The sequence below is a fragment of the Pimephales promelas genome, chromosome 16 (genome assembly GCF_988280905.1).
Source record: "Pimephales promelas chromosome 16, fPimPro1.hap1.1, whole genome shotgun sequence".
Classification (NCBI taxonomy): Eukaryota; Metazoa; Chordata; class Actinopteri; order Cypriniformes; family Leuciscidae; genus Pimephales; species Pimephales promelas.
The window spans coordinates 17789313-17813813 of record NC_142784.1 but is presented as its reverse complement, the minus strand read 5'-3'; the positions used below and the strand labels follow the sequence as shown (position 1 = coordinate 17813813).

General features: G+C 37.0%; 2 protein-coding genes across 6 annotated transcripts in view; both read left to right on the top strand.

Moving 5' to 3' along the window:
- frya (FRY microtubule binding protein a) overlaps window positions 1–6875 on the top strand; it is a 65797-nt gene extending 58922 nt beyond the window's left edge. For 3 of the 5 annotated variants that reach the window (XM_089121117.1, XM_039670712.2, XM_039670713.2), the window contains 6 exons: window positions 21–119; window positions 608–691; window positions 2114–2131; window positions 2410–2520; window positions 3894–4099; window positions 5663–6875. In XM_089121117.1, the coding sequence (XP_088977243.1) occupies window positions 21–119; window positions 608–691; window positions 2114–2131; window positions 2410–2520; window positions 3894–4099; window positions 5663–5921 (777 nt within the window). In that variant the 3' untranslated portion in view covers window positions 5922–6875. The remainder of the gene's footprint in view (window positions 1–20; window positions 120–607; window positions 692–2113; window positions 2132–2409; window positions 2521–3893; window positions 4100–5662) is intronic. The other 2 variants (XM_089121118.1, XM_039670714.2) reach the window with 1 other exon arrangement.
- Window positions 6876–9255: 2380 nt separating this feature from the next.
- On the top strand, window positions 9256–23596 carry brca2 (BRCA2 DNA repair associated). The gene is made up of 27 exons (XM_039671122.2): window positions 9256–9425; window positions 9633–9725; window positions 9850–10071; window positions 10169–10229; window positions 10326–10363; window positions 10479–10507; window positions 10869–10980; window positions 11930–11985; window positions 12131–12212; window positions 12315–13025; window positions 13654–17769; window positions 17854–17955; window positions 18062–18131; window positions 18230–18552; window positions 18655–18845; window positions 18945–19132; window positions 19299–19469; window positions 19547–19901; window positions 19979–20134; window positions 20231–20378; window positions 20717–20826; window positions 20954–21155; window positions 21244–21410; window positions 21510–21648; window positions 21756–22009; window positions 22109–22234; window positions 22921–23596. The coding sequence occupies exons 2-27, from the start codon at window positions 9692–9694 to the stop codon at window positions 23266–23268; spliced, it is 8511 nt and encodes a 2836-aa protein (XP_039527056.2). The 5' UTR covers window positions 9256–9425; window positions 9633–9691; the 3' UTR covers window positions 23269–23596.
- Window positions 23597–24501: the final 905 nt, after the last annotated feature.

The window sequence follows — 24501 nt, the reverse complement described above, 5'->3', positions numbered from 1 at the left end:
CTCTTAAATGGGTGTTTCAGATTGTGTCTTATGGACTGTTGGAGAAGATGAAGTTCAGTGTGTTAGAGCTGCAGGAGTATCTAGAGACCTACAACAACAAAAAGGAGGGAGTCATATCAGTACGTTCCAACAAGCATTATTTTACAAAAGCAATATTTTAGTAATTTTCTATTTTTTTTTCAGTAAATACAATTCTAAATGGGAAAATGTAATGTTGTTTTAATGTTTAATCTTATGCTTACCAAGGCTGCAATTATTTGATCAAAAATCCAGTAAAACAATAACATTGTAAAACATTATGAGTTAAAAAATTATATATTTTAATATATAATAATGTAATTTACAGCATCATGACTCCAGGATTCAGAGTCACATGATCATTCTAAAATAAAGAATGCTTAAATAAACTACTCGTTTCTTTAAAAAAAAAAAAAATTTTTACTGACCCCCAAACTCTTGAGCAGGAGATTATAATATTATATATACAAATATTAGCAATATATATATATATATATATATATATATATGAGTATATTTGTAGATGCTTTAAATTAAAATGCTACAGCTTGTTCCATTCAACTTTTGGTTATGGCTATGGCTCTTCCAGTGGCTCCGCAACTGCAAGGCCAGCTTCCCCAAATGCACTGAAGATGGGGTGATCACCTACCAGCCCGCTGAAACAGAGGAGAAGGTATGAAACTCTGCCTTTTCAATATCATAACAGTTAGATTGTCTGCCATTCCAATAATAATAATAATATAGTTCAAACTAAAACAGTTCAGCTGTCTAAAGCTGACACAACCCTAAAACTGCAGTGCGCCTGTGCACCACAAATATTGCATGCGTTTCCGTCTTTATTTCCTAAAGCAAATATACAGTAATACTCTGTGAATGTTTTAGTGTGGTTGCATTGTCTACTGATTGATGCCACTGTAATGTCCATTGTGTCCGGAGATATGAGTGAGATTAGTTGAATCAAATGTCTCAGATGCCATTTCAATGTCCCTCTTGTATTTTCTGCGTTTCGATTGTTCTGTGATAGCTCTGTGAGTGACATCTCTTTTCTATCTGTCTGCTCTTTAACTTTATGCCTGTTTCAAATGCTAGCTGTGTTATTTCACAACAACACCCCTTATTCTTATGTTTGATTTGGGGGTTATTCTCTGCTGGGTATTGATGAAGTTTGCAGAAACCCTGAAAAGGTTTTTTTTTTCCCCGACTCTATTGACCAGGGACCAGTTGCAATAACTTAGCCAGCACTATGCTAAGACTGTGTCTTAAAGGGATACTCCACTTTTTTTTGGAAATTGGCTTATTTTACCACTCCCCCAGAGTTAAACAGTTGAGTTTTACCGTTTTCAAATCCATTCAGCTGATTTTCTGATATTTAGAAAAATATCAGTAACCAGACAGTGTCTGGTCTTATTGACTTCAATAGTAGGAAAAAAATATACTATGAAAGTCAATGAGACCAGAAACTATCTGGTTACTGATATTGTTCTAAATATCAAAAAATCGGCTGAATACTGTACATTCGAAAACGGTAAAACCCAACTGTTTGATTCTAGGGGAGTGGTAAAATGAGCCTATTTCCAAAAAAAGTGGAGTATCCCTTTAAGAACTAGTCTGACAAAGTAGCAGAGTAATCTGACCTCACTTTTCCAATCTACCCTTTACTGTAACTAACCTTAAAAAGATTGGACCAGTCTGGAAGATTTAAAAAAAATTAGATGACTAACTTTCAAGACTAGTCTAAGCAGTTTATGCAACCGGCCACTGTTTTCAACCCTTCAAGATTCACAAAGATGATAGTTAAAACACTAAACTATCATAAAAAGGCAATTAGGATTTGTTTATACTGTAATTGGCATCTTGTTTTGTCACCCAGCACAGTCCCCATGCAAAAATAAAATAAGAGGACATAGTTGTGAGCCTTTTTTTTCTTTCTCTGCTTGTCCATGAAGTTTTTCTGCTCATGCATGTTGGAGCCGTTGTTTTTGTCATGCTTTATATTGCCAGTGCCACTGGGCTGCATGTTTTCACACTACTGTATATTCAATACTTCTCTTCCTTCTCACTTCTCACCTTTTGTCTTGCAATGCCTGCTTTATAGCAAATGGAATCTCTTGCAGTAAGTTTAACAAAATCTTTTTTGTTAACGTCACATCATCTTTTTCCCTTCCAAACACCCATATTACTCAAGCACTCCCAAATAAGCAAATCAGATTTCTTTCAAAGGTCTCATATTATCTAAATGAAAATGCTGTTTTGCTAACATTAACAAGCTTGTATCCTTGTTAATGGTTTCGTCTTCTAGAACTGTTCTGTAGTTCTTTCTTATATCCCTAGAAATGAGAATTCTTAAACCAAATGTTGGTATTTATTCTATTTATGTATGTTTGTTCACAGCAACTGGAGCTTTGTCAAAGACTCTACAAACTCCACTTTCAACTGCTGCTGCTTTTTCAGTCTTACTGTAAATTGATCGGCCAAGTTCACGCTATAAACTTGATACCAGAGGTATGTGGATATCAGTGTCTACTCATCTGAAAAGTCTAGCTTGCAAATCTTTATGAAATAGAATTGGAGCCCCGTACATGAAATGGGGAAATCTTGTGGCCACAAATTAAGAATTTGTTCCCAAAGCTTAATCAGCTTGCTTGTTTTAGTTCAGTCGTGGCCACATTGTACTAATATGTTCCCTTGTTTCTGTAAACTTGTGTCCAAAACTAAGGTCCAGATTTACTAAACAACTTAGCATGAGTCATGAGAGCATAATGCCAATGGGATTGGAAAGTTCGGTGCATGATCAACTGACGACGCACAAATAAAAGAACATAAACACAGCCGGATCATTTCCATAATAACCAAAATAATCTACCAAGAGCTGTGCAAATTTGAGTCTGCTTTAAGACAGTAGACAGCTTTTTGGGGCAATAAATAATTTGGGCGCAAATACCAGTAAATCGACTAGCACAAACATTAGTAAATCACCATGCGTGAGACATTTAAATACTTTCCCTCCCCATAGATTTTACGTCTGAAAGGGAAACTCCTACAAATGCAAATGCAATAAGGTCAGCCGCAAAAATAACCCTGTGCATGCCCTTTTAGCTCTAATTTTTCATTGCATGTTTTTAGTAAATCCTGACAGTATTTTTTAAAACGCCAAAAGAGGGTTTGCACAGGCGCAAGCTGTTAGTAAATCTGGCCCTTAAGTAAAAGGAGGGAATAAATAAGTACAATATGGCCAAGATTTAACTAAATTACTAAACAAATATAACTAAATTACTAAACAAATTAGTATAATGTCACCACGAGATAATTAAAATGAGGAAACAAGTCAATAAAATGCAGGGAATAAATAATAATTGGTGGGAAAAAACTCCTGGCCTAAATATCTGAATTTTTGTAAAAATTATTATCATGATTATTTATTTATTTATTTTTTGTTTATTAAGGAAGCAATATAAAAAATGAGTACAAGTAAACAAACATAACAGTAAGAGAGAAAAAAAGCAAAAGAAGAAAAACAAAGAAATGAACATACAAACAAACAAACATAGGATAATAATTGATTATTTATTTATTTTTGCATATCATGTGCGGGGCTCCTTAAAATAGCAATTGTGTATGTTTGTAATGTTTTTACTAGTTACTAATTAGGTACCAATTAGCATTGTTGTTAATGTTAATGCCATTATATTTTGAACTTTGGTTGCATATTATATAAATGCCATCATACATGAATATAGTAATCATTCTGTACTCTGATATCATCACTCTACTATGGTACCACCACTGTATCTTCTTGGAAGGGTTCAAAAATAGTTTTATTTCTCACAAAAGAGTCATTTTGATTGTCATTTATGTGTATTTGCTGTCCATTCTAGCTGCAGAATATGTCCAGAGAGTTGAGTGAGTTGAAGAGTAACCTGCGGGCAGCAGCAGCCTCAGTGGCCAGTGAGAGCGCAGCCGAACAGAAAGATCCCACCGCTGAATCCCCCTACAGCTCCTCTGAGGCTGCTGTACAGGCCATTCTAGAGAGCCTGAAAAACAACCAGTTCTCTCGAGCCATCCGTTACATACAGGAATGCAGGTGAACTTCCCACCGGGAGAAATGACTACAACTTATTATTCTATAATGAAAAACCACAAAAAAATAAATTTCAATAAAATTCCATCATCCTCATGTCATTCCAAATCTGTTTGCATATCTTTCTGCAGACCACACACACACACAACATATTTTGAAGAATGCTAGTAACCAAACAGTTTTGGTCCATCATTAAATTCCATTGAATACTCAAAAAATACAATGGAAGTCTGTGTGAAGACTGTGAACCCCAAATGGTATGGTTACCAACATTCCTCAAAAAATCTTATTTTATCATTCCCAGAAGAAGGAAATGCATACAGGTTTTGAACAACATGAGGGTGAGTAGATGGTGACAGAATTTTCATTTTTGGGTGAACTATTGCTAGCCTGGTTAAAACCAGACCAGTTTTCAGTTGTAACTGAGTTATGGTCTGGCAAAGCGTCATAGACAAATCATTTCCAGAGGGGCGTCACTAACGGACGTCGTGGATAGACCTAAAACCAATCAGAGCAATGAAAGATATGACGTATGCAGAGTGGCGGAGAAACATCTCTGAGTGTTGTTCTTTGCTTGGTTTTTAACAAAAAGGAAACATTCAAAATGCGCAATTGCTGATTCAAACGAATGATGTTCGACGGCGGCATCCATCTTTGTAATGTAGGCTACAAAATCTGCTTCAAAATCCCAGCGCTGTCATCATCGTGTAAAGTCCGCCCCAATGTTTCTGATTGGTGCCGTGATTTCGACGGATTGGAAGTGGGCTTGAATGAGCTCTTTGCCAGACTAACTTTCAGAGCAAATCTAAATTTGCCAGAAGTTGTCTGGGTTTTCCCAGGCTAAACTATTGCATTAAAAGTGAGATAAAGTGAAAATACATATATTTGGAGTAGAGCCAGACCGATATATCGGCCGGCCGATATTAGGCATTTTCCATAATATCGGTATCGGCAGTTATAATGGCCGATAAATGAATATTTATTTGAAAAAAAAAAAAAAACGGACGAAACATGCTTCAATCATCTCTGCTTGGCCTGTTATATTGAAAATGTATGTTTTACAACTTGCAGTATTATGTTATCTATAGCTAAATTATGGCTCATCATAGACTAGCTAACCACAAAGCAAGCTAATGCCAATATCATCAGTGGAAGACCGCTAACGTTAACATTAATGAGTTTGGAAACCACAATGAACTTTTTCTGCCTAACTAAAGTTATGATTACTGTATTTATAGCTAGCATATCTCTAGTTACAGTCCCTGCATTGTAAAATGTAAGTTATACTTGCGAGGAGTGAACATTTAGACATAGAGAAAAAGTATCAAACGTATCTTGTGCAGAAAAGTTAGCTTTTCTTTTACACGTGTGTGAAATCCAACAATATTTGATAAAAAAAAAAAAAAAACATCGGCCGACATATCGGATTTTAAAACCCAAAAATATTTGTATCGGCATCGGCCTTCAAAATCCTTGATCGGTCGGGCTCTAATTTGGAGTTATATGCAGTACTTTGCTCTTTAATTATTCCAAATAAATAATAACCTTTCTGATGACATCTTTCAGGAAAATGTGGCCAAGTGACATCTTCGGCAGCAGCTCCGAGAATGAGATCCAGACTCTGCTCAACATCTATTTCCGGCACCAAACTCTGGGTCAGACAGGAACCTTTGCCCTGGTCGGCTCCAAACAAGACCTGTCTGAGATCTGCAACCGACTCACTGAGCTTAACTGCGAGATCCGAGACATGATTCGAAGGGCGCAGGGCTATCGGGCCATCACTGCCTTCCTTCCTGACTCCAGCGTGACCGGCATCAGCCTTTGAGGCGCACCTTAAGGGATCATGCCGGCATTGCCTTTCTCTCCACCACTCCTGTTTGAAGATGCTGCTGCCTTCATTGTTCTCCCCTAGAACACTCATTACTGTCCTGCTTAAGAGCTGACAGGATGTATAGCTTAAATAGCTTTGGAAAAATGCAACAGGGGACAGTAAAAAAGTCGACGCCTTGGCTTTTTTGCACTAGTACGTATCTATGGGGGCCGCCCCCTGCCTCTGAAACGGGGCCTCTACTACTGCAGGCATCAAATGTATACCAAAGCTCCACGAATGGCTCCTCTTGCCCACATCTACCATTATACATGCTACGGGAAAATGTGCAATGCCTCACACCAAGTGAAACTTTTCATCTTAGAGAGAATGTTTTGTGCTCTCGGCTACTTGATACAGTAATGTTCTGTTCTTGGTTTAGTTTTTTTTTCGTTTTTTTTTTTTTTCGTTGTTAATGCGGCTTTCTAAATTGATTCAAAATTTCAGACTTTTGACTCTGCATCGGCTTTTACACATACAGACAGAATGTCTCGAACACAACACAATGCTACTGTCAGAGAGAATTGGATGCAAAAAAGGGGTCATCCAGCACTTACTGTATTTCTGGGGGTGTTTGATTTTACTAATGTCTTTCTACTGTTTAGTTGCTCCTAGAAGGTTTATTTATATTCTCAAAAGAAAGATCATCATGCTTTGATTATCATAAAATGGTATAGTTTTATAGGATAGAATTATGTCAATTGAAATGGCCAAGCATGCAAAGGTATGTACCACAAGACGAAATAGAGATATTTATGGAATAAAAAATATTTTAAATGAAAGATACATTTGTACATAGTAGTGGGAGTGTAGCCCATACTTGTAAGATTTTATTTTTATGATTTTATTTTGCTGTCTGCTGTATGAAAGTGTGCATGTAATAAATAGAACAATAAATAATATTAATTAATATCTGCTCAGTCATGGAGTGTTTTTATTTATTTGAATACTTATTGAATACATTCAAATGATACTAATCTAAATTTAATAAAGAACATAGTCACAGTTCTTAAATTTAGTTTGGAATTATTTGAATACGTCACAAAAACTTAATGAGAGTGTCCATGCTTTTATGATCATGTTCATGTTTGTTTGTTTGTTTTAAATTCTGGAATACATTACAAAATGTTTAAGATATTTTCTACATAAAGCAATCTTAAATGGCCAGATCAGAACTGATTCTGAACATTATTATTCATTTATTTTCTAGGGTTGTGCGCCCTCTGGTGTTACCAGAATGGAAATAATGAACACACTCAAGATCAAATTTTTTTTAATATTATTTGCCAGTTGTGGAACAGCAAGCTATTGTGTTTTTTGACAGTGACATAGCAAGTTGCACGACTATATCAATTTTGGTGACCCAAGACTGCATTACAGACACAATTAACATTGTTTAAATGTGTTTGATCCATTGTTATCTTACATATAATTAAACTGGCATTAAACTCGGCAAACTCTGGTAAATTACTTTTTATGTTTTGGTTGTAATAAAGTTGTTTTTTTTTTTTTTTTTGAATAAGCTGTAAGTATTAAGAAGTAACAAGTAAAATAACAAAATTTAACATTGTAAAGAGGTATACTGTACGTATACTGTATACTGGTATACTGTACTTAGTGTGAATGGTTTTGCTGATTATAAACTACCAATATATTTTAAGCAAACACTCTCCAAAAATATGAACACTCATTTCCGTGTTTTAATTACATTTTATAATTAAATGCCAGTCACATTACAATGAACATGACAATAGTCATGTCCAACATAGTATGAAAAATATTTAACAAATATTGATTACAACAAATATAAGGAATAAAACAAGTAACAGAAAGAAATAAAATAATATAAACAGAAATGTACAGGAATGAGATCATCATACAAATAGCGTAAATCTTAACGTTTTGCTTTACTATTTTTCAACCCAAATAGTAACTCAATATAATTTATATATAATCTATTAGAAATAACAAAAAGTTTTTTTTTTTTTTTTTATTAAATCTTAACAATACAAACAGTAAGACACAAATAAAGTCATTAATACAGAAAACACAATATTAAACAAAAACAGAGCCAGGGGAAGCTTCAAATAAATACATTAAAGAAAGAGCATAATTGAATGGTTTTAGCAGCCTTCTTATTTTGCGAATCATAAATGGATTTGATATACTGTTCCGTCTCCCTACCAAAAACAATAAAGGAAGGTTTTGAATTACTAAATTTGGCTTTGTGAATATGATATTTCCCTAAAATTATCAATAGATTAATTAAGTATATTTCTTTTTGTTTTTTACCTTTGTCAGCATGGAGACCAAACAGCACATCCCTCCATAACAAAGAAAAATCAGCAATGAGTTTAATAGAAATATATCGAGACAGATCTTTCCAGAAACTGATGGTGTAGGGACATTGCCAGAACAGGTGTACCATTGTTTCAGGAACTAGACCACATAAAGAGCAGTCAACACAAATGTCAAGCTTAAACCTTAGAAGATATTGCTTAGCAGGATAATACCTATGTATCATTTTGAAAGTGATTTCTCTTACTTTATTCGTAAGGAGGTATTTGTAAGGAAGGGTCCAAATAATCCCCCAATTCAGGTTATCAGCAAAGTTAGACCAATAGGGAACAACGTTAGGGATGCATGTGACATCTCTCTGGAATAAAGAGCGAATATTCCTATTATTATTCCTCGTTGTGATTGCGAAACAAATATTACCAACTGAGGTTAACTTTGGGTCCAAAGCTGGTAGGCAAACAGGTTTTCCAGACCTTTTTAAGAGAGTTAAGATACCAGAAGGGATGGCATCCATAACAATTGCGAACTCTCTTGGGGTGATCGGAATGCCAAAAATGCAAAGGAATTCAGAATAATTTAGCAATAAACCATTATCATTTAATAGTTGGGATACTAGAAAAATGTTATTATTAAACCAAGTTTTATAAAATAAGGATTTATTTTTGAATTTAATAAGCTGATTATTCCAGATGAAGCACCTATGTGGGGAGAAATTATGTTTGTAGATTAATGACCATGCTAAGAGCATTTGTTTATGGAATTTCGATAAAATTAGGGGAATTTTTTCTATTTTATAATCACATAAAAGTAAAAATTCTAGACCACCAACCTTAGAAAAAATATAATTAGGAATAAAATTCCAGGTAGATGTAGAAATAACAAAAAGTTGACTCACTTCCCTCTTTATAAAATACACAAGCACGTAAGCTTGCCCCTGAACTCAGACGCGCGTTCTGATTGGTCGAGACAACTGCTCTTCCGTTGACGACACTGCGCTTATTGGCGGGATGTGTTAAACCAGCGTAATGCACGCGGAGAATAAACAGATCCCCTCAGAAAATTTCAGGGAATAAAACAAATTTGATCGGCGATGAAGAAGACATATCCAGGAATATCGAGAAGTCAAGAGAAGTTTTTTTTGTGACAACATGTTAGTTTACAATCGTAAGTTACAGAACTTCCAGTTCTGTTTCCTGTTGATTGTAGCTAACTTAGTTCACCGTTGTAAACATAGTAATATGTATGAGATAGAAAAATGCTAGCTGCTACTTTTAATGACAAACTGTTACTTGAGAACTACGTCATATAAAAGTCAGAGTCACTGATGCTTTCAATTACGTTTTTTAAGTGTGTTTCTTTGTTTATCTGTAGGTCCCGTGACAATATTATTGTGCTTGGTTCAGATTTAACCTCATCACACTCATGGCAGCATGTTTGAAAATTTCTATCATCAAATTGACAAAGGTAGACACTTCAATAATATGAATACTAATAATCTATAATATATTATTATGATTATTACTTGCGTTATTATAACTATAGTCATATTATTTTTTTATTTATTGACTCTGGTTTATTGTGAATTAAGAGCTTGGACCCCTTAATCCAGACTGGTTTGAGGAGTTGACTGCAAAAGCTTCCCGAGATGAAGGTCGTCCTGACAGTTTTAAAGCAGAGTGGGAAGAGGAAACTGTCAAAGAACCAGAGACATCAGCCCTGGCCAGTCAGTTGAATTCAACACCCAAAATATTTAAGCAACAACACTTTCAGTCCCCTGATTCCATTCCCAATGAAGAGTCACCTTATGAAGGTATCGTAATTGCAGTGTTATGTATGATGTGTGTGTATATAAAGGACATAGTCATGTACTGTACAATTGTTTTCTTTCCACCCTGTGACTAATGCAGACGTATCAGCTTTTCCCTGGTCAGAATCGAGCCCTTGTTTGTTTGGCTCAGCCAAAGCCAGGTAATTATGTTCATGAGTTATATGAATTTTATGTCAAATATGAAAGTCAAGTACAAGGTTAAATGTAAGTTTCTCTTCTTTCCTTTATGGTCACAGATCTGATAGATCATGTGAAAAACCTAGAGATTGCTTTGGTAAGAAAGTTTTAGATGGTCTTTTCTCTTTTCTTTAAAAGTTACAAAAATAAACCTGTCCTAATATTAAATATCGTACTTTATTTGTTAATTATTTCCATATGTGACATCACAGGCCTTCTGGAGACACCAAAAAGGTCTTTGGTAAGTCAACACAAAATCACAAAACTGATTATATCATATTTACTTTCTTACATGTTATTAGTCATGCTTTTTTTTTCTTTTTTTTCCCGCTTGATTCATACATGGCAGGCATGTTTATCTGATGGAAAAAAAAAAAAAAAAACAATGCAAAATGTTAACTTTCATTTTGGCTGGTTTACCAAGCCCTCTTTTTTATTAGTATTTGTTTTATTTCTTTCAATCCCTCCTCTTCAACCACCCATTTCAGGAATGTGTCACATTACAGAAAAAAAAAAAGAAAACTGGTTGTGAATACAGTTTCACATTGACTTCAGAAGGCATTATAGACATGATTCATGATGTTGAGTTTGATCTCTTCCAGGCACGTTCAGCAAAACTGATATCTGAGAGCCTTGGGGCACAAATCAACCCTGATTTATCTTGGACCAGCTCATTTAACACACCATCCTCTTTGACTCCTACTGTGATATTGCGTATGTATGAATATTCTTTAGGAGTGAATCATTTATGGTTTATAATTAAAAACATTAATCATAATGTTGAATTTCTCCACATTATCTCCACACTGTTAATGCATAGCTATAATTTAATAACTTTTTATTAATACTTACTTTTGAATATGTTTCACCTTTATTAGTCTTCAACAAGAAGATGAGATCGCACACATAATAGTAGAAGATTTCTTACCAAAAATACATTATTTAGAGTCCAAATGAGCTCCTCTTCTTGTTGAACTTTGATATGCTTTTGAGCTTACGCACCAAAGTATCTACAAATGTTTTCAGTATTTGCCTCAGATGTTTTACTGTTTTTTGCCTTTATAAGGCTGTCGGGGATAATATAAATTTATTTCAAGAGTCCTACATTAGAATGAAAAAATTGGCACCAACATATGAAGAGTTCAGATGCAAAAGCCTCTAAGTGCCATTTGAAATTTTCTTCTAGAATGATCATTTTTTATCAAGCTTGTATATTTAAGTTCAGTGATTTCACTTAAATGGCAATGATAATTACCTATTAATTGTTATTTAAGTGAAATTACTGAACTTAAATATACAAGTTTAACAAAAATCATCATTAAAGAAGAAAATTTCAAATGGCATTTAGAGGCTTTTGCATCTGAACTCTTCATATATTTTGAAATAAGTTAAAACCTTTTATATAGTAATCAAATGACGAGTGAAAAGGTAATCAATGCTCCAGATACTTTGAATGATTTTAAAGATTCAATTCTGTCACACAAATTTAGTTTGACAACTGGTGTAACATCTTCTAAGAACCAGGTCAAATCTTGTATGGTATGTTAGATATATTGTTGTCACTATGTCATGTTTGTGATTTGAAGAAACATGTTACAATTACACCCTGGTCTCCTGATCAGGTATGAGCTACTCCGAATGAGCTATTCTTCTTTTGCTTTAGCAAAAACAGAGGATCGTGCTCCCTCATCAAGTGGCCTCAAAGACAAGGAAGCAATTGTAAGTGCAAATCTGAAGTTCTATGGCTGTAATTGTGTTTTTGCTTTTTGTATTATGGTTCCTAATATTCTGAGATTCTGCTTTCACCTGCATAGAATTACCTGATGGCTAATGTGGTTTGTTTTCATTCCCTTATTCACACTAGTTTGTGCGGAAACTGTTCCCATCTCTTTCAAAAAGCTCTGCAAGCACTGCGTCATTAAATGATACAACATTGAAACGAGATGGTGAGTGAGAAACTGTATATTTGAAATTGTTTGTTTGTTTTTTATTGTGAAATGCATACATGATTAGAAAATATTATTTTATACTTTTCTCTTCAATGATAGCCAAAAGTGAGACTATTCAGGTTGATGACTTGGGAGAAAATCCTGTTTGCTCTCCAAATGTCTCTCTGGATACAAGCGGTCTGTGGAAGCAGACGGTTCCCAGCGCTATAGAGGATGGGGATGTCCGGACCACAGTGCAGAATGTTCTTGATGGTGCTGAGGACGCATTATCAATATTCTTCAGCAACAGTACTTCAACTCTGCGGAGAATCAAAACCAAAGAGAGGATCAGAAGGAGAATATCCGATTCTTCAAAGGATGTCAAATCGGTTGTTTTAACTACAGGGCCAGAAGACATATTAAAGGCTGATGTAGAAACAAAAAGCCCAAACAAAAATAAAGACATCATTCAATGGACCCCACTAAGTTTATCAGAATGTATTTTATTGAATGGAGACGGAGACGGAGACTGTTCAGGGGCGTCTTTGATGGACAATCACAACACTGTAGCATCCTGTGAAACGGATGGTTTTACTGTTTTCAACTGCACTGGAGAAAGTAGCCAAACTTTTTCACAGAGTGTAAGACTCAAATCTTATCCAGCAGAAACGGAGCGTCATAAGACTTCATCTGCTTTCATGAAATCACCTGCTTTCATGCTCACTAGAAAGTCCAGGAAGTTTGTATATCAAGTGCCAAATTCCGATTTGTCAAAGACTGTAATTGAGCACAAAGCAGCTCTTCCAGTATGTTCGGACCATAGTGACAAAGGTAAGATTGTTCTTGTATTAAATTCTCTTACAAATATTGTGTGTTAATACTAGGGCTGTAATCTCCCAGTCGACTAGTGGATTTATTGGTCGATACGTTCTGTCGGTCACTTATTTTGGATTAGCCCAACCCAATGCCTAAACCTAATGTGCAATTGCGCTATCCCACTGTTTATATTTGTTTTGAGCCTATATTTTATTTTTTAGTTTTGCACTTTATTTCGTTTCTGCTCTTGTCTTGATTTGGTTTGTTTAATAAATATATTTTTTTATTATAGTGGATGTGCCTTTTGCATTTAAGAGTAAAAGCTTTAAAGGGATACTCCACTTTTTTGGAAATAGGCTCATTTTACATCTCCCCCAGAGTTAAACAGATGGGTTTTACCGTTTTTGAATCCATTCAGCCAATTTTCTGATATTTAGAAGAATATTGGTAACCAGACAGTTTCTGGTCCCATTGACTTCCATAGTATTTTTTCCTACTATGGAAGTCAATGGGACCAGAAACTGTCTTGTTACTGATATTCTTCTAAATATCAGAAAATCGGCTGAATGGATTCGAAAACGGTAAAATTACAGCCCTAGTGTGTACATATTTTTGAACAGCTTTTTCCCTTTGCATTTTACAGAAAATTCCTCATTTGAAAAGGAGTCTTGTGACCTTAACAAATACAGATTCGCCAGTGAATATGCAATCAATAATCAGACAATGCTGCAAGCCGTCGAACCGTTATCTACAGAACCCCATGATTTGGACCCCGGATTGGATATGACACAGCTTTCCAAAGCATTTGCAGAGGATTTTACACAAGAAATAAGGCCTGGATTGCTGCTTGACGTGCCTGTGAAGAGTGACCAAAATTACCATGAGCAACCTAAAGCTGAGTTTGAAGAGAACAAAGTTGGGAATCACAATGACATCTCTAATTTAGCAGAAATGTCTGTCAACTCCCCAAACAAGTCAACGGTCATGCTCACAACTTTTGATATCAGTCATGATAGTGGTTGCCCCACTACCTTTTCAGATTTGGATGGTACGACAGCCTCATGCGCAGACCTCAAGGAGTTTTGTCCTACATTTCAAACTGCAAACAACAAGGCTATTTTCGTACCAAGTGAGGCTGTAATGAAGGCCAAAGCATCATTGGATGAAGCTGCAGGGGACGGTTTGAGCATCACTTTAAATCAAACAACTCCAAAACAGTATCAAACAATTGAAACATTGTGCAAATCAGTTTCAGGAAGCACTAATGCAACCAGATCTTCTGTAGGACAGTTCATCTTCCCCAACCATGCATCAATAACGTGTGTTAGTGATGTGCCAAAAAGTGACAGTCCAAATAGGTTTAAAATGAATATTTCAAGTTACTCTTCGCCACAGTCAAATGAATCTGATTATAAAACGGGTTCAAAGAGGAAAAGTACAGCTTTAGATGTTAGCCTTCAAACAGAGACTCTTTTGAAAGAGAAATTGTGGAGAGATTCATCAAAGTGCATTAATCAGAAACTGGATTTTAAAAGAAGTGCTGAAAGACAGGCTGTGTCCAACATTACCAGCACACACAAACCCACTGCAGTGGACTCCAGCTGTGATGATGAGAAGAATGGTGCTTTGACAGCTTCTCAAAAGGCTGATGTTACAGAATTGTGCAATCTTTTGGAGGAAGCAAATAGTCAACATGAATTTACCCAGTTCAAACCGACAAATCTTGGCTCTGAGAACAACACCACTACAGAAAGAGAGTGGGATCCTGACATAGTCAACGGCATTGACTTTGATGATAGTTTTAACTGTGATTTTGTGAAAGGAAAGCATCCAGTCAAGAAAGACGCTCCTTTGGTAAACAGTTCTGATCATAGTCAAATTGTAGATGCTGCCAAATTATGCACCATGTCAAAGGAAGCACGGAATGGTACTGTGCCTTTGTCAGTGACGGAAGACAGTTCTTTAGTTGATGGACTGAAGAATGTGCTGTCTAATTTTACTGATAATACTCAGTTCCACTGCCTTGGATTTAAAACTGCTGAAGGGAAACTTATAAGCATCTCTGAAAAGAGTTTAAACAACGCAAATAACTTTTTTGAAGAGGATGGTCAAGAAGTGGATTTTGGCGTAAAAAAATTGGAGTATTCTGATTCTTCTGACAGTATAAGCACAGAAAATAAAACCCATGTAAAAAAACTTGGAACTTGCAAGCAAGACAGCTTGGAGCTGCAAACTTGCGTACTCGCTCTCCACGCTTCTGGAAAACACGATGCCTCTATGTCAAAGAAAGGCCTTCAGAAAACAAAAGCTGTTTCTTGGAGTGAACCCTCTATAAAAATGAATCAGCGAGACTCAGTGGTGGTAAATCAAATATCTGATGTTCCAGATATTCCGGATATTCCTTCCTTCAGCAGTGAGAATGTCTTCCAAGAACAAAAATCTAGCAATGATGCTAAAGAAGTTTGTGCAAATATATTTCCCTCAGATACGTTTGTGCCTCAGTCAGGGCAAGGCTATGGTTTTCAGACCGCCAGTGGGAAAGCAGTTTCTGTTTCAGCCAGCACCCTTAAGAAGGCAAAGGGCATATTCAAAGACTGTGATTCAAATATTAACAGCTTGGAATCTGCAATTATGGAGGGAAAGAATGACAAACCAGTTGAAATACTTGAACAAACAAATGCGTCCATTTCAAATTGTAAAAATGTTTCATTTTCAAATGTGGAAAAGGCCAAAACTGTTCTCGGGGACACTGATCTGATTAATGACTTCTTATTGCAGTCCTCTTTGGACCAGCAAACCCCTCAGGAAAAAGTATGTGAGAAAAAAGACATTCAAAATGAATTCCCCAAGCATCTCTCTGAGTTGCTTCCTCTTAACGGCACCTGTGGTTTCAGCACAGCCAGTGGTAAGAAGGTATCCATCTCAGCTGGAGCACTACAGAGAGCTAAAGATGTATTTTTTGAGTCAGTTGATGATATCGAATGTGCTAATAGTTCTCCAAAGACAAAGCAGGTTGTCGATATCAAAACGGACTATGTTTCCTCAAGAGAACACAAAGGATTCTGTACAGCAGGTGGGATGAAAGTGGCTGTCTCTGCTCCTGGGCTACAAAGGGCAAAGGATATCTTCAGAGATTGTGAAGAGGAGAGTTTAACATCCCAAGATCGTCTGCACCAAAACTGTAAAGGTTTCAGCAATGTCTCAGAAAAGACTCTGATTAAGGTAAAACCGACATTTGCAGGTTCCAGTGACGTCCCTTTCAGCCATGAGCCTGAAACTGGGAATTCTCCAGGAAAAACGGTAGGATTCTCTACAGCAGGTGGAAAGAAGGTGGACATTTCTGCCACTGCTCTTCAGAGGGCCAAAAGTCTGTTTAATGATTGTGAAGAGGAGGTAGCTTCTGGGAGTCTTCAGCACCAAGCCTGTAAAGGTTTCAGCACTGCCAGTGGCAAAGATGTTACTTTCTCTGAAAAAGCACTGATGGAGGTCAGAGCGGCATTTGCAGGTTGTGAGGATGCCTCGTTCAGTCGTGACCTTAAAAATTTTTCAGGAAACAATGTTGGATTCTCTACAGCAGGTGGGAAGAAGGTTGCCATCTCTGCTACTGCACTTCAGAAGGCCAAGAGTCTTTTTAATGATTGTGAAGAGGAGAATTTAGCCTCTGGGAGTCTACAGCACCAAGACTGTAAAGGTTTCAGCACTGCCAGTGGCAAAGATGTTGCTGTCTCCGAAAAAGCACTGAGGGAGGTTAGAGCAGCATTTGCAGGTTGTGAGGATGCCTCGTTCAGTCATGACCCTAAAAATTCTTCAGGAAACAATGTTGGATTCTCTACAGCAGGTGGGAAGAAGGTTGCCATCTCTGCTACTGCACTTCAGAAGGCCAAGAGTCTTTTTAATGATTGTGAAGAGGAGAATTTAGCCCCTGGGAGTCTTCAGCACCAAGACTGTAAATGTTTCAGCACTGCCAGCGGCAAAGATGTTACTGTCTCTGAAAAAGCACTAAGGGATGTTAGAGCGGCATTTTCAGGTTGTGAGGATGCCTCGTTTAGTCATGAGCCTAAACATTCTTCAGGAAACAATATAGGATTCTCCACAGCAGGTGGGAAGAAGGTGGCCATCTCTGCTACTGCACTTCACAGGGCCAAAAGTCTCTTTAAAGTTTGTGAAGAGGAAAACCTCACATCTATGGAACTTTCATTAGAAAAAGTACTGCCTCAGACTAAGAGTTCTCACAGAAAAAGTGAGGACACTGTGGATGAAAACCTAAAGTTTGAACAACTAAAAAAGAAAAACTGTCGTTTCAGCACTGCTAGTGGTAAAGGTGTGTCTGTATCAAAAGTTGCCCTTGAGGAAGCTTCTAAATTATTCAGAGACTGTGATGCCCAAGTAACATCTACTGATAACCAACTGCTACAGAGTGATTTCTCAAAACATTGTACTCCACATAAAGAGAGACAATCCGAAACCACTCTACTTCCTTTGCCATCTAAAGTTACGCAGAATATACCTGCACAACTAGACTTGAACTCTTTGGATTTTAAAAGTTGCACAGAAACCCAGCAGGAGTACTTTGAGCAGGAAGCAATGGCTTGCACTGAAGCTTTACTGGCAGATGATGACCTGAATGAATCGGCCAAGTTGGTGATGTCAGAGGGCACTGATTACCAAGAACGTCTATCTATTAATGATCGACAGACACAGGGGTCTTTTGACCAGAACAGGAGGAGAAAACGTCAGTTTGATTCCTGCAGTATAGCAGGTATGGCTTGGTTTTATTTTATTTTTAACTGTATGAATCATTACATTTGTTATTTTAAATTCTCATTATGTTAAATACTTTTAGACACAGGGCAGCCTCCTTTGAAAAGACAACTTCTCTCTGAATTTGACCGGACTTTAAATGCAAAATCCTCTGGCCTCAAACCACTAAAAAGTTGTCCGACTGGTTCGTTCTTACGAATATTTATAAAGATTATAAATATTACTTTAGTTTATTTTAAGATAAAGAACTATCTAACTTGTATATCTTTTTCATAAATTCCCTTTTACAGGAACTCTAAAAGACAGACGCGTCTTCAAATATAATATCCTTCTTAAGCCGAATGTCACTGCTCCCAATTGGTAGGTTGTACTGGTTTTAGAGTTAAGTATTCAAAGTATTCAGCATGTAATATCACAAGACATCTTTAATTCTTACAAATTCTCTTTTATATATGCAGGCATCATGTTGGCGAAAAGTCAAATTACCTCGAAAACCATTGTTCTACTGTGTCTGTTCAAAACAGACGCAACTCAGACATCCCTTTTCAGGAGGTTATGATGACTGGTACATCAAACTGTCAACATGTTTCTAAAGTCTCCAGTGGTTTTATGCCACCTTTCAAGAAGGAAAACAAAGAAAAAACTGATCATAGAAATCAGATGGACCAAAAGGTGAAGGCTTCTACTTCACATAGTGACAGTAACCTACATGAGGGTTTTAAGCCTAAATCAACCACATCATTGGAAAGCGGAGTGAAAATCATGAAATCTAAAGAGAAAGGTATGCATTTATAATTTTAGGGTATTTGTACGGCAGTGTCCAAAACAGATAGAAATGAAACATTTTAATACAGCAATACTTTTTTTCTTGGGATATTAACAGACACTGAGGTAGGGCAGGAGACCTTGGACCTCGCCAGGGATATGCAAGACATGAGGCTAAGAAAGAAGAAAAGGCAGACTATTCGTCCTCTACCTGGCAGCCTTTACCTTGCTAAGACTTCTGGTGTCCCCAGAATTGGTCTGAGATTTGCAGTTGGATGCAAATGTCCTGGTCAATACACAAAGGAAGAGGTACATTTTTTTTCGATACTTTTTGCAAATTATTTCACTGGTTTTAAAGCATTGAAAAATTTACAAAATTGTACTTTTTTTCTCCTCTGTCCATCTTAGCTTTATCAGCATGGTGTTCATCAGAAAGTCTCAAAAATAACCAGTGAAAATGCTGAATCATTCCGATTTGACTGTAATGACTTCTTCAAACGTGAGCAGCTCATTGAGTCTGGTGCTGTCCAGCTGGCAGATGGAGGCTGGTTGGTTCCAGACAGTAAGGGTACTGTGGGCAAAGAAGAATTTTATAGGTAAACGCATTATATACTGATGCATATTGTGCTTTTAACACTTATCAGCTTGTTGTCTTACAACGGCACAATGAAATCTACATACTAAAAGGCATTGTTATCTTGCGCATCAACATTGTTCATTGAAGTAGTTTGTGTACCATTTTAGTATTTTGTTTTTTGGCAGTGCATTGTGTGACACCCCTGGTGTTGACCTCAAACTGATCAGTGATGCCTGGGTGTTCAACCACTACCGATGGATTGTATGGAAAAGGGCCTCCATGGAAAGATCCTTTCCAGTTTTGATGGGTAGCTGGTGTTTGACTCCAGAGCAAGTACTTCTGCAGCTGAAATTCAGGTATTGAATTGTTGTAAAGCTCATATTTGTTGAACCCAAAAATGCAACCAATGTAACCGTTTAATATTTGCACTTAGATATGATGTGGAGGTGGATCACAGTCATAGATCTGCTCTTAGGAGGATCATGGAGAGGGACGACACTTCAGCTAAGACCTTAGTGCTTTGTGTATGTGGTGTTGCTAAAACTTGTCAAAATCCAGAGAAGCCAGTGAAAGATGAAAAAACTCCCAATGCAAAGATGGAGTCCTGTGTGATCTGGCTCACAGACGGCTGGTACGCCATCAAAGGCATCTTGGACCCTCCGCTCTCTGCCATGCTGAACAAGAACCGTCTCCGAATCGGTGATAAGATTGTTACTAGTGGAGCAGAGTTGGTTGGTTCCCAAGAAGCCTGTACTCCACTAGAAGCTCCTGAATCTCTGATGCTAAAGGTAAAGTTTGAGTTCAACAACAATGATCCATGCGATATAAATCCTGTCAGACTTTGTTTGATTTGTCTTAATTTCAGATTTCAGCAAACAGCACAAGACGAGCTCGATGGGACACTAAGTTGGGGTATTATCGTGACCCTCGGCCTATCAGGCTCCAGCTATCCTCATTGTACCCTGCTGGCGGTGTTGTGAGCTGTGTGAACATTGTGGTGTTGAGAAGTTACCCCACTCAGGTCTGCTCCAACTCAACAGCTCTGAATGAGACATTACCATCTGTAAATGTTGATTTTGCTTATGAACCAAACAATTGACTGACTCTCATCAAATAGTGGATGGAGAAGAAGCCCAACGGTGTCTTTATATTTCGCAACGATCGTGCTGAAGAGCGAGAAGCCAGAAAACACAGCAACTCAAAGCACAAATCCATGGATCTCGTTATTTCTAAAATACAGACCCAGTTTGAAAAAGAAATGGAAGGTAAACTGCAAAAAAATATTTTCAAGATTTGTTATCACATTTTTTTTTTCTTTTGTCAAATCAACTTAAATTATGTATTTAGTTCAGATAACTTATTATTTTGAGTTTCATTTGATGATTAAATCAATCTCCTTCATTGTATTAACTCAATTTTCCCAGTTCAATCAACTTACAATTTTAAGGCAGCCAGGTTACTTAATTTTTTAAGTTAAACCAACTATATTTTTTTTTTACTGTGTATGGGTTCATTATATTTACTTAAATTTGTAGACATTAAACTTTATCTGGAGGTTTGTGTTTAAGAACTTTTGATGAGTGTTTTTTAATCCATGTGCTAGGTAATAAGAAATGTCGAAAGCGAAGGAGAACATTTAGTCGACATGAGATTGAAGCTCTGCAGGATGGGGAAGAGTTGCATGAGGCAATGGAACAGGATCCTGCTGTTGAGGTGAAGTTTGGTTAATTTTAGTTTTGACATTAGAAAGTAAACAAATAAATTGACATTGTGTCAAACCATGTACCAACATGGAGCCTTTTAATAAAATATAATTAAGCTCAATATGTTATTTGAGTAGACCCATGTAAGTGAGAGGCAGATGGAGGCTGTGAGTAAGTACAGACGCTGTCTAGAGGAAAGAAGTCAAGCGGAGCTGCAGGAGCGTGTGCAGAAGGCTATATTGGAAGCCCAAGAGGCTGAGGGTGGGTGTCCCAATCGAGATGTCACTCCTGTTTGGAAGCTCAGCATTACCGACGCCAATGACCTGCAGAACGACCGTGGTGAGCCAAATGGATATCATCTTCACTCTTTGGTTAGATGTTGTAGTAGTAGCCAATTTAACCTGTTATGGTACCATACATTTCCTAGTTTACACTCTGAATATCTGGCGCCCGTCGCGGGACTTGCATGGCTTGCTAAGAGAGGGCCACAAATACAGGGCGTATCACCTCGCCACATCTGAGGGGAAGAAACGCTCAGGCATTGCTCACATACAACTCACTGCCACCAAGAAAACTCTCTTTCAAGATATTGAGGTAAACTAAGTTGAACAACTTGTTCTCACCACAGGCTGATTACTTTCTCTTTAATGATTACATTTGAAATGGTTTTACAAAAAAATCTGTTGGATGCAGGTGTCTCCGGAATGGTTGCATCAGCATTTCCGTGCTCGAGAGTGCGTACGTTTCAGAGAACTTCAAAACTCTCAATTCAGCTCTCCTTGTGGGGAGGTGGACATTGTGGGATATATTGTCTCCATTGTGGGCAAACAAGGTTGGTTGCATGCATTTGCTTTAAAACGTCTGTCGTCTTGTGTAAAAGCTCTCAAACTACGTTTCATCAATCCTTGACACATTTTGACTGTTTAAATGTCTTCTCAGGAAATTGCCCGGTACTGCATCTTGTGGATGAGAACTTTGATCTGGTCTCTGTGAGAACCTACAGTAGTCTGGAGCAATTGGCTGTTGAAGAGCTGGTAAAGCCACGAGCACTGATTGCGCTTAGTAATCTTCAGGTGAGACCTCTTTCTGGGCCTGTGCCAAGCCTTTGTGCTGGAGAACAAGCACTATTCTCCGTAAACCCCAAGGAATCACATCTGCAAGAAGCTATGGCCCATCTGAAGACTTTTGCACAGGTTAATGAATCCGCTTTATTTAAGTGCATGCAAAATCAAAGAGTGATTCCTTGTGTGTCTTTTATTGTTGCTGATTAGACTTGTTGGCTTTTTACACAGACTTGTGAGGAGTTTTTCAGCATTGCGGAGGAGAAAGTCTCAGATGTGGTTCCTTCAGGTGCCTTGGATTGTTTTCAGTCTCCAAGAACCCCTAGTGTGCAGTTTTATCCAAAAATGAACGGCAGGGTTAGTATTCATTTCTTTTTATGTGGAGAAGTATTGGTTTTATTAGTGGTGCTTGTTAAGGCAAGCTACACTATAATTATTACTTTGTTCCACAACGTTTGTTCTGTAGATGTGAAAGCTCCTACATCTCCAAAAAATGTAGTTGTTGTAACTGTTGTCAATTACTAATCAAAAAATATTAATAAATTAATATAATTTACATTAACCATGTTCATTATTATTATCATTTCACATTATTAGTGTTTTAATAGTGCAATAGTATATTATTCGTTTTTTTTTTAAATTATTATTATTTTTACTTTCTATTGATTAAAGAACCCTGATCAAATGTGTTGTCGTTTACACAAAAACAAAATGTTTTCAACATTGATAATACTATTACATTTCTTGGGAAGCAAATCAGGATATTAGAATTATTCTGAAGGATCATGTGAACATTTATGATGCTAGTATAAACAATTCTGCTTTACCATCACGGGAATAAATTACATTTTAAATTCAGTTAAAATAGAAAGGTTATTTTAAATGTAAATAACACTTTACAGTATTGCTGTTTTATATGTATTTTGATCAAATAAATGCTGCCTTGATGAGCATAATAGACTTAAATTTTTTTATTGGCCAATATTTATAAATGCACTCATTAGATGCAAAAAATCTATTATGCCCTGTGTTGAAATCCCCAGGTAACCCCACAGCAGAAAAGCAGCGGTTTCTCGCCTTTCACCCCGTTGAATAGAAGAACACCTGTGTCTGCAAGTAACAGTGAGGGAAAAGACCCCAAATACTTGAAAAGAAGACAAGGTTTGGACTACTTATCACGTATCCCGTCCCCTCCACCAATCACCCCCCTGAAAACTAGAGCTTCTCCCTGCGTTAGCAACACCTTTAATCCTCCAAGGAGATCTGTGACTCCTAAACCTCCACAGAATGAGTCACCTCGAGCCTCGCGTCCCCCACCGGGAGAGGAGTGGGTGCATGATGATGAGCTGGCGATGATTGACACCCAGGCTTGTCGTTACTGGATGGGCTAAGGGAAGGCTGATGGGAAAAGTGTGACTCAAGTCCAGCATTCAAGTGGTTGAGAACTATGGGTAATGCAAGCACTGTTCACACTGTGTTGGCAGAGAAAGCAAATGGCGTGGTTTTGCTTTCTGGTTTACTGTGTTTCTCTAATTGTAAATGATTGGCAAGGTATGCCCCTTTTTACAACTGCTGCTATCATTTTTAAACATTCTTTCTTGTACTTGATTGTGTACTACTAAAGTACTGAAGTTAGCAATGTTCAGTGGAAACAGTATATGTAAAGTATATGTAAAAATGGTTTATATATTTTAATTTTTATTAAAAGATGGAAAGTAATTTCATGAGGTGACATTCATGACATTTGCGAAGATGTTCGAATAAAAAAAAAAGACACCTCTGATAATTCTGAAAATATTTAACTTTTGCACATAACACACAGTTTGTTCTACTTTTTAAATGATTCGGACTTCTTTTTTGTCCTGAATGACTGTAAAACAAAACAAAATGTGTTTAAGGAAAGATTTGAACATGTATTGACTTGATAGTGTGATCTTTGATAGTGATCACCTAGAATGCCCTAGCATCGTAGTGACAAATTTTACATAGGCAGCCACTCGTTATGTCTTCTGAAAATGTAAATATTGATTTCACAATCCGTTGTGTAGAAATGTCTATTAATGGACAGCAGATGGAGCCTTAACACTTGCCCTTTACTAGCCACTGTCTGTTGGAAGATTTTAAAGTCCTATCTGCCATTTTCAGATTAAATCTAAAGAAATGAGAATGGAACAAGTAATATGAATATATTTCTTAATAACCACTAAAGAATTGGCATCATAGATAGCAATTGGTATGACAAACACAAGTCTGACAATGTTCTTGATCTTCCTGGCAAACTCACTGGCAGGCTTATTTAACAGACCGCAAAGGCGGACAACAGGGGTTTCTTTTCCAAACAGAACTGTCATATTGAATCATCTCTGATTGTAATATTACAATTCCAGGCATTTGCTCTAGAGAAACAATAGAATATGGCCACTGACTGGCTTTCCAAATCAGTTTAAGGGTTTTTGAAATTTAAAAGAAACCCCATAATCTATTCACTCGTCAAGGAATGTTTCAGAAAACCACAGACATGCCAGATTTGCAGTTAGCTGCCATCCGTGGCTTTCAGTTTTACATCCATCATCTTATCATTGGGAATGTGCTGAGTCAGCACACATCCAGCTCTATTTTAAGAT

Excerpts from the sequence above, each read along its gene's own strand:
- brca2 (XM_039671122.2), top strand. The coding sequence starts at position 9,692 with ATGTTTGAAAATTTCTATCATCAAATTGACAAAG. Across the intron at positions 19,133-19,298 it reads GGCAAAGAAGAATTTTATAG|TGCATTGTGTGACACCCCTG; the intron begins GTAAACGCATTA and ends GTTTTTTGGCAG. Across the intron at positions 20,135-20,230 it reads TGAGAAGTTACCCCACTCAG|TGGATGGAGAAGAAGCCCAA; the intron begins GTCTGCTCCAAC and ends CTCATCAAATAG.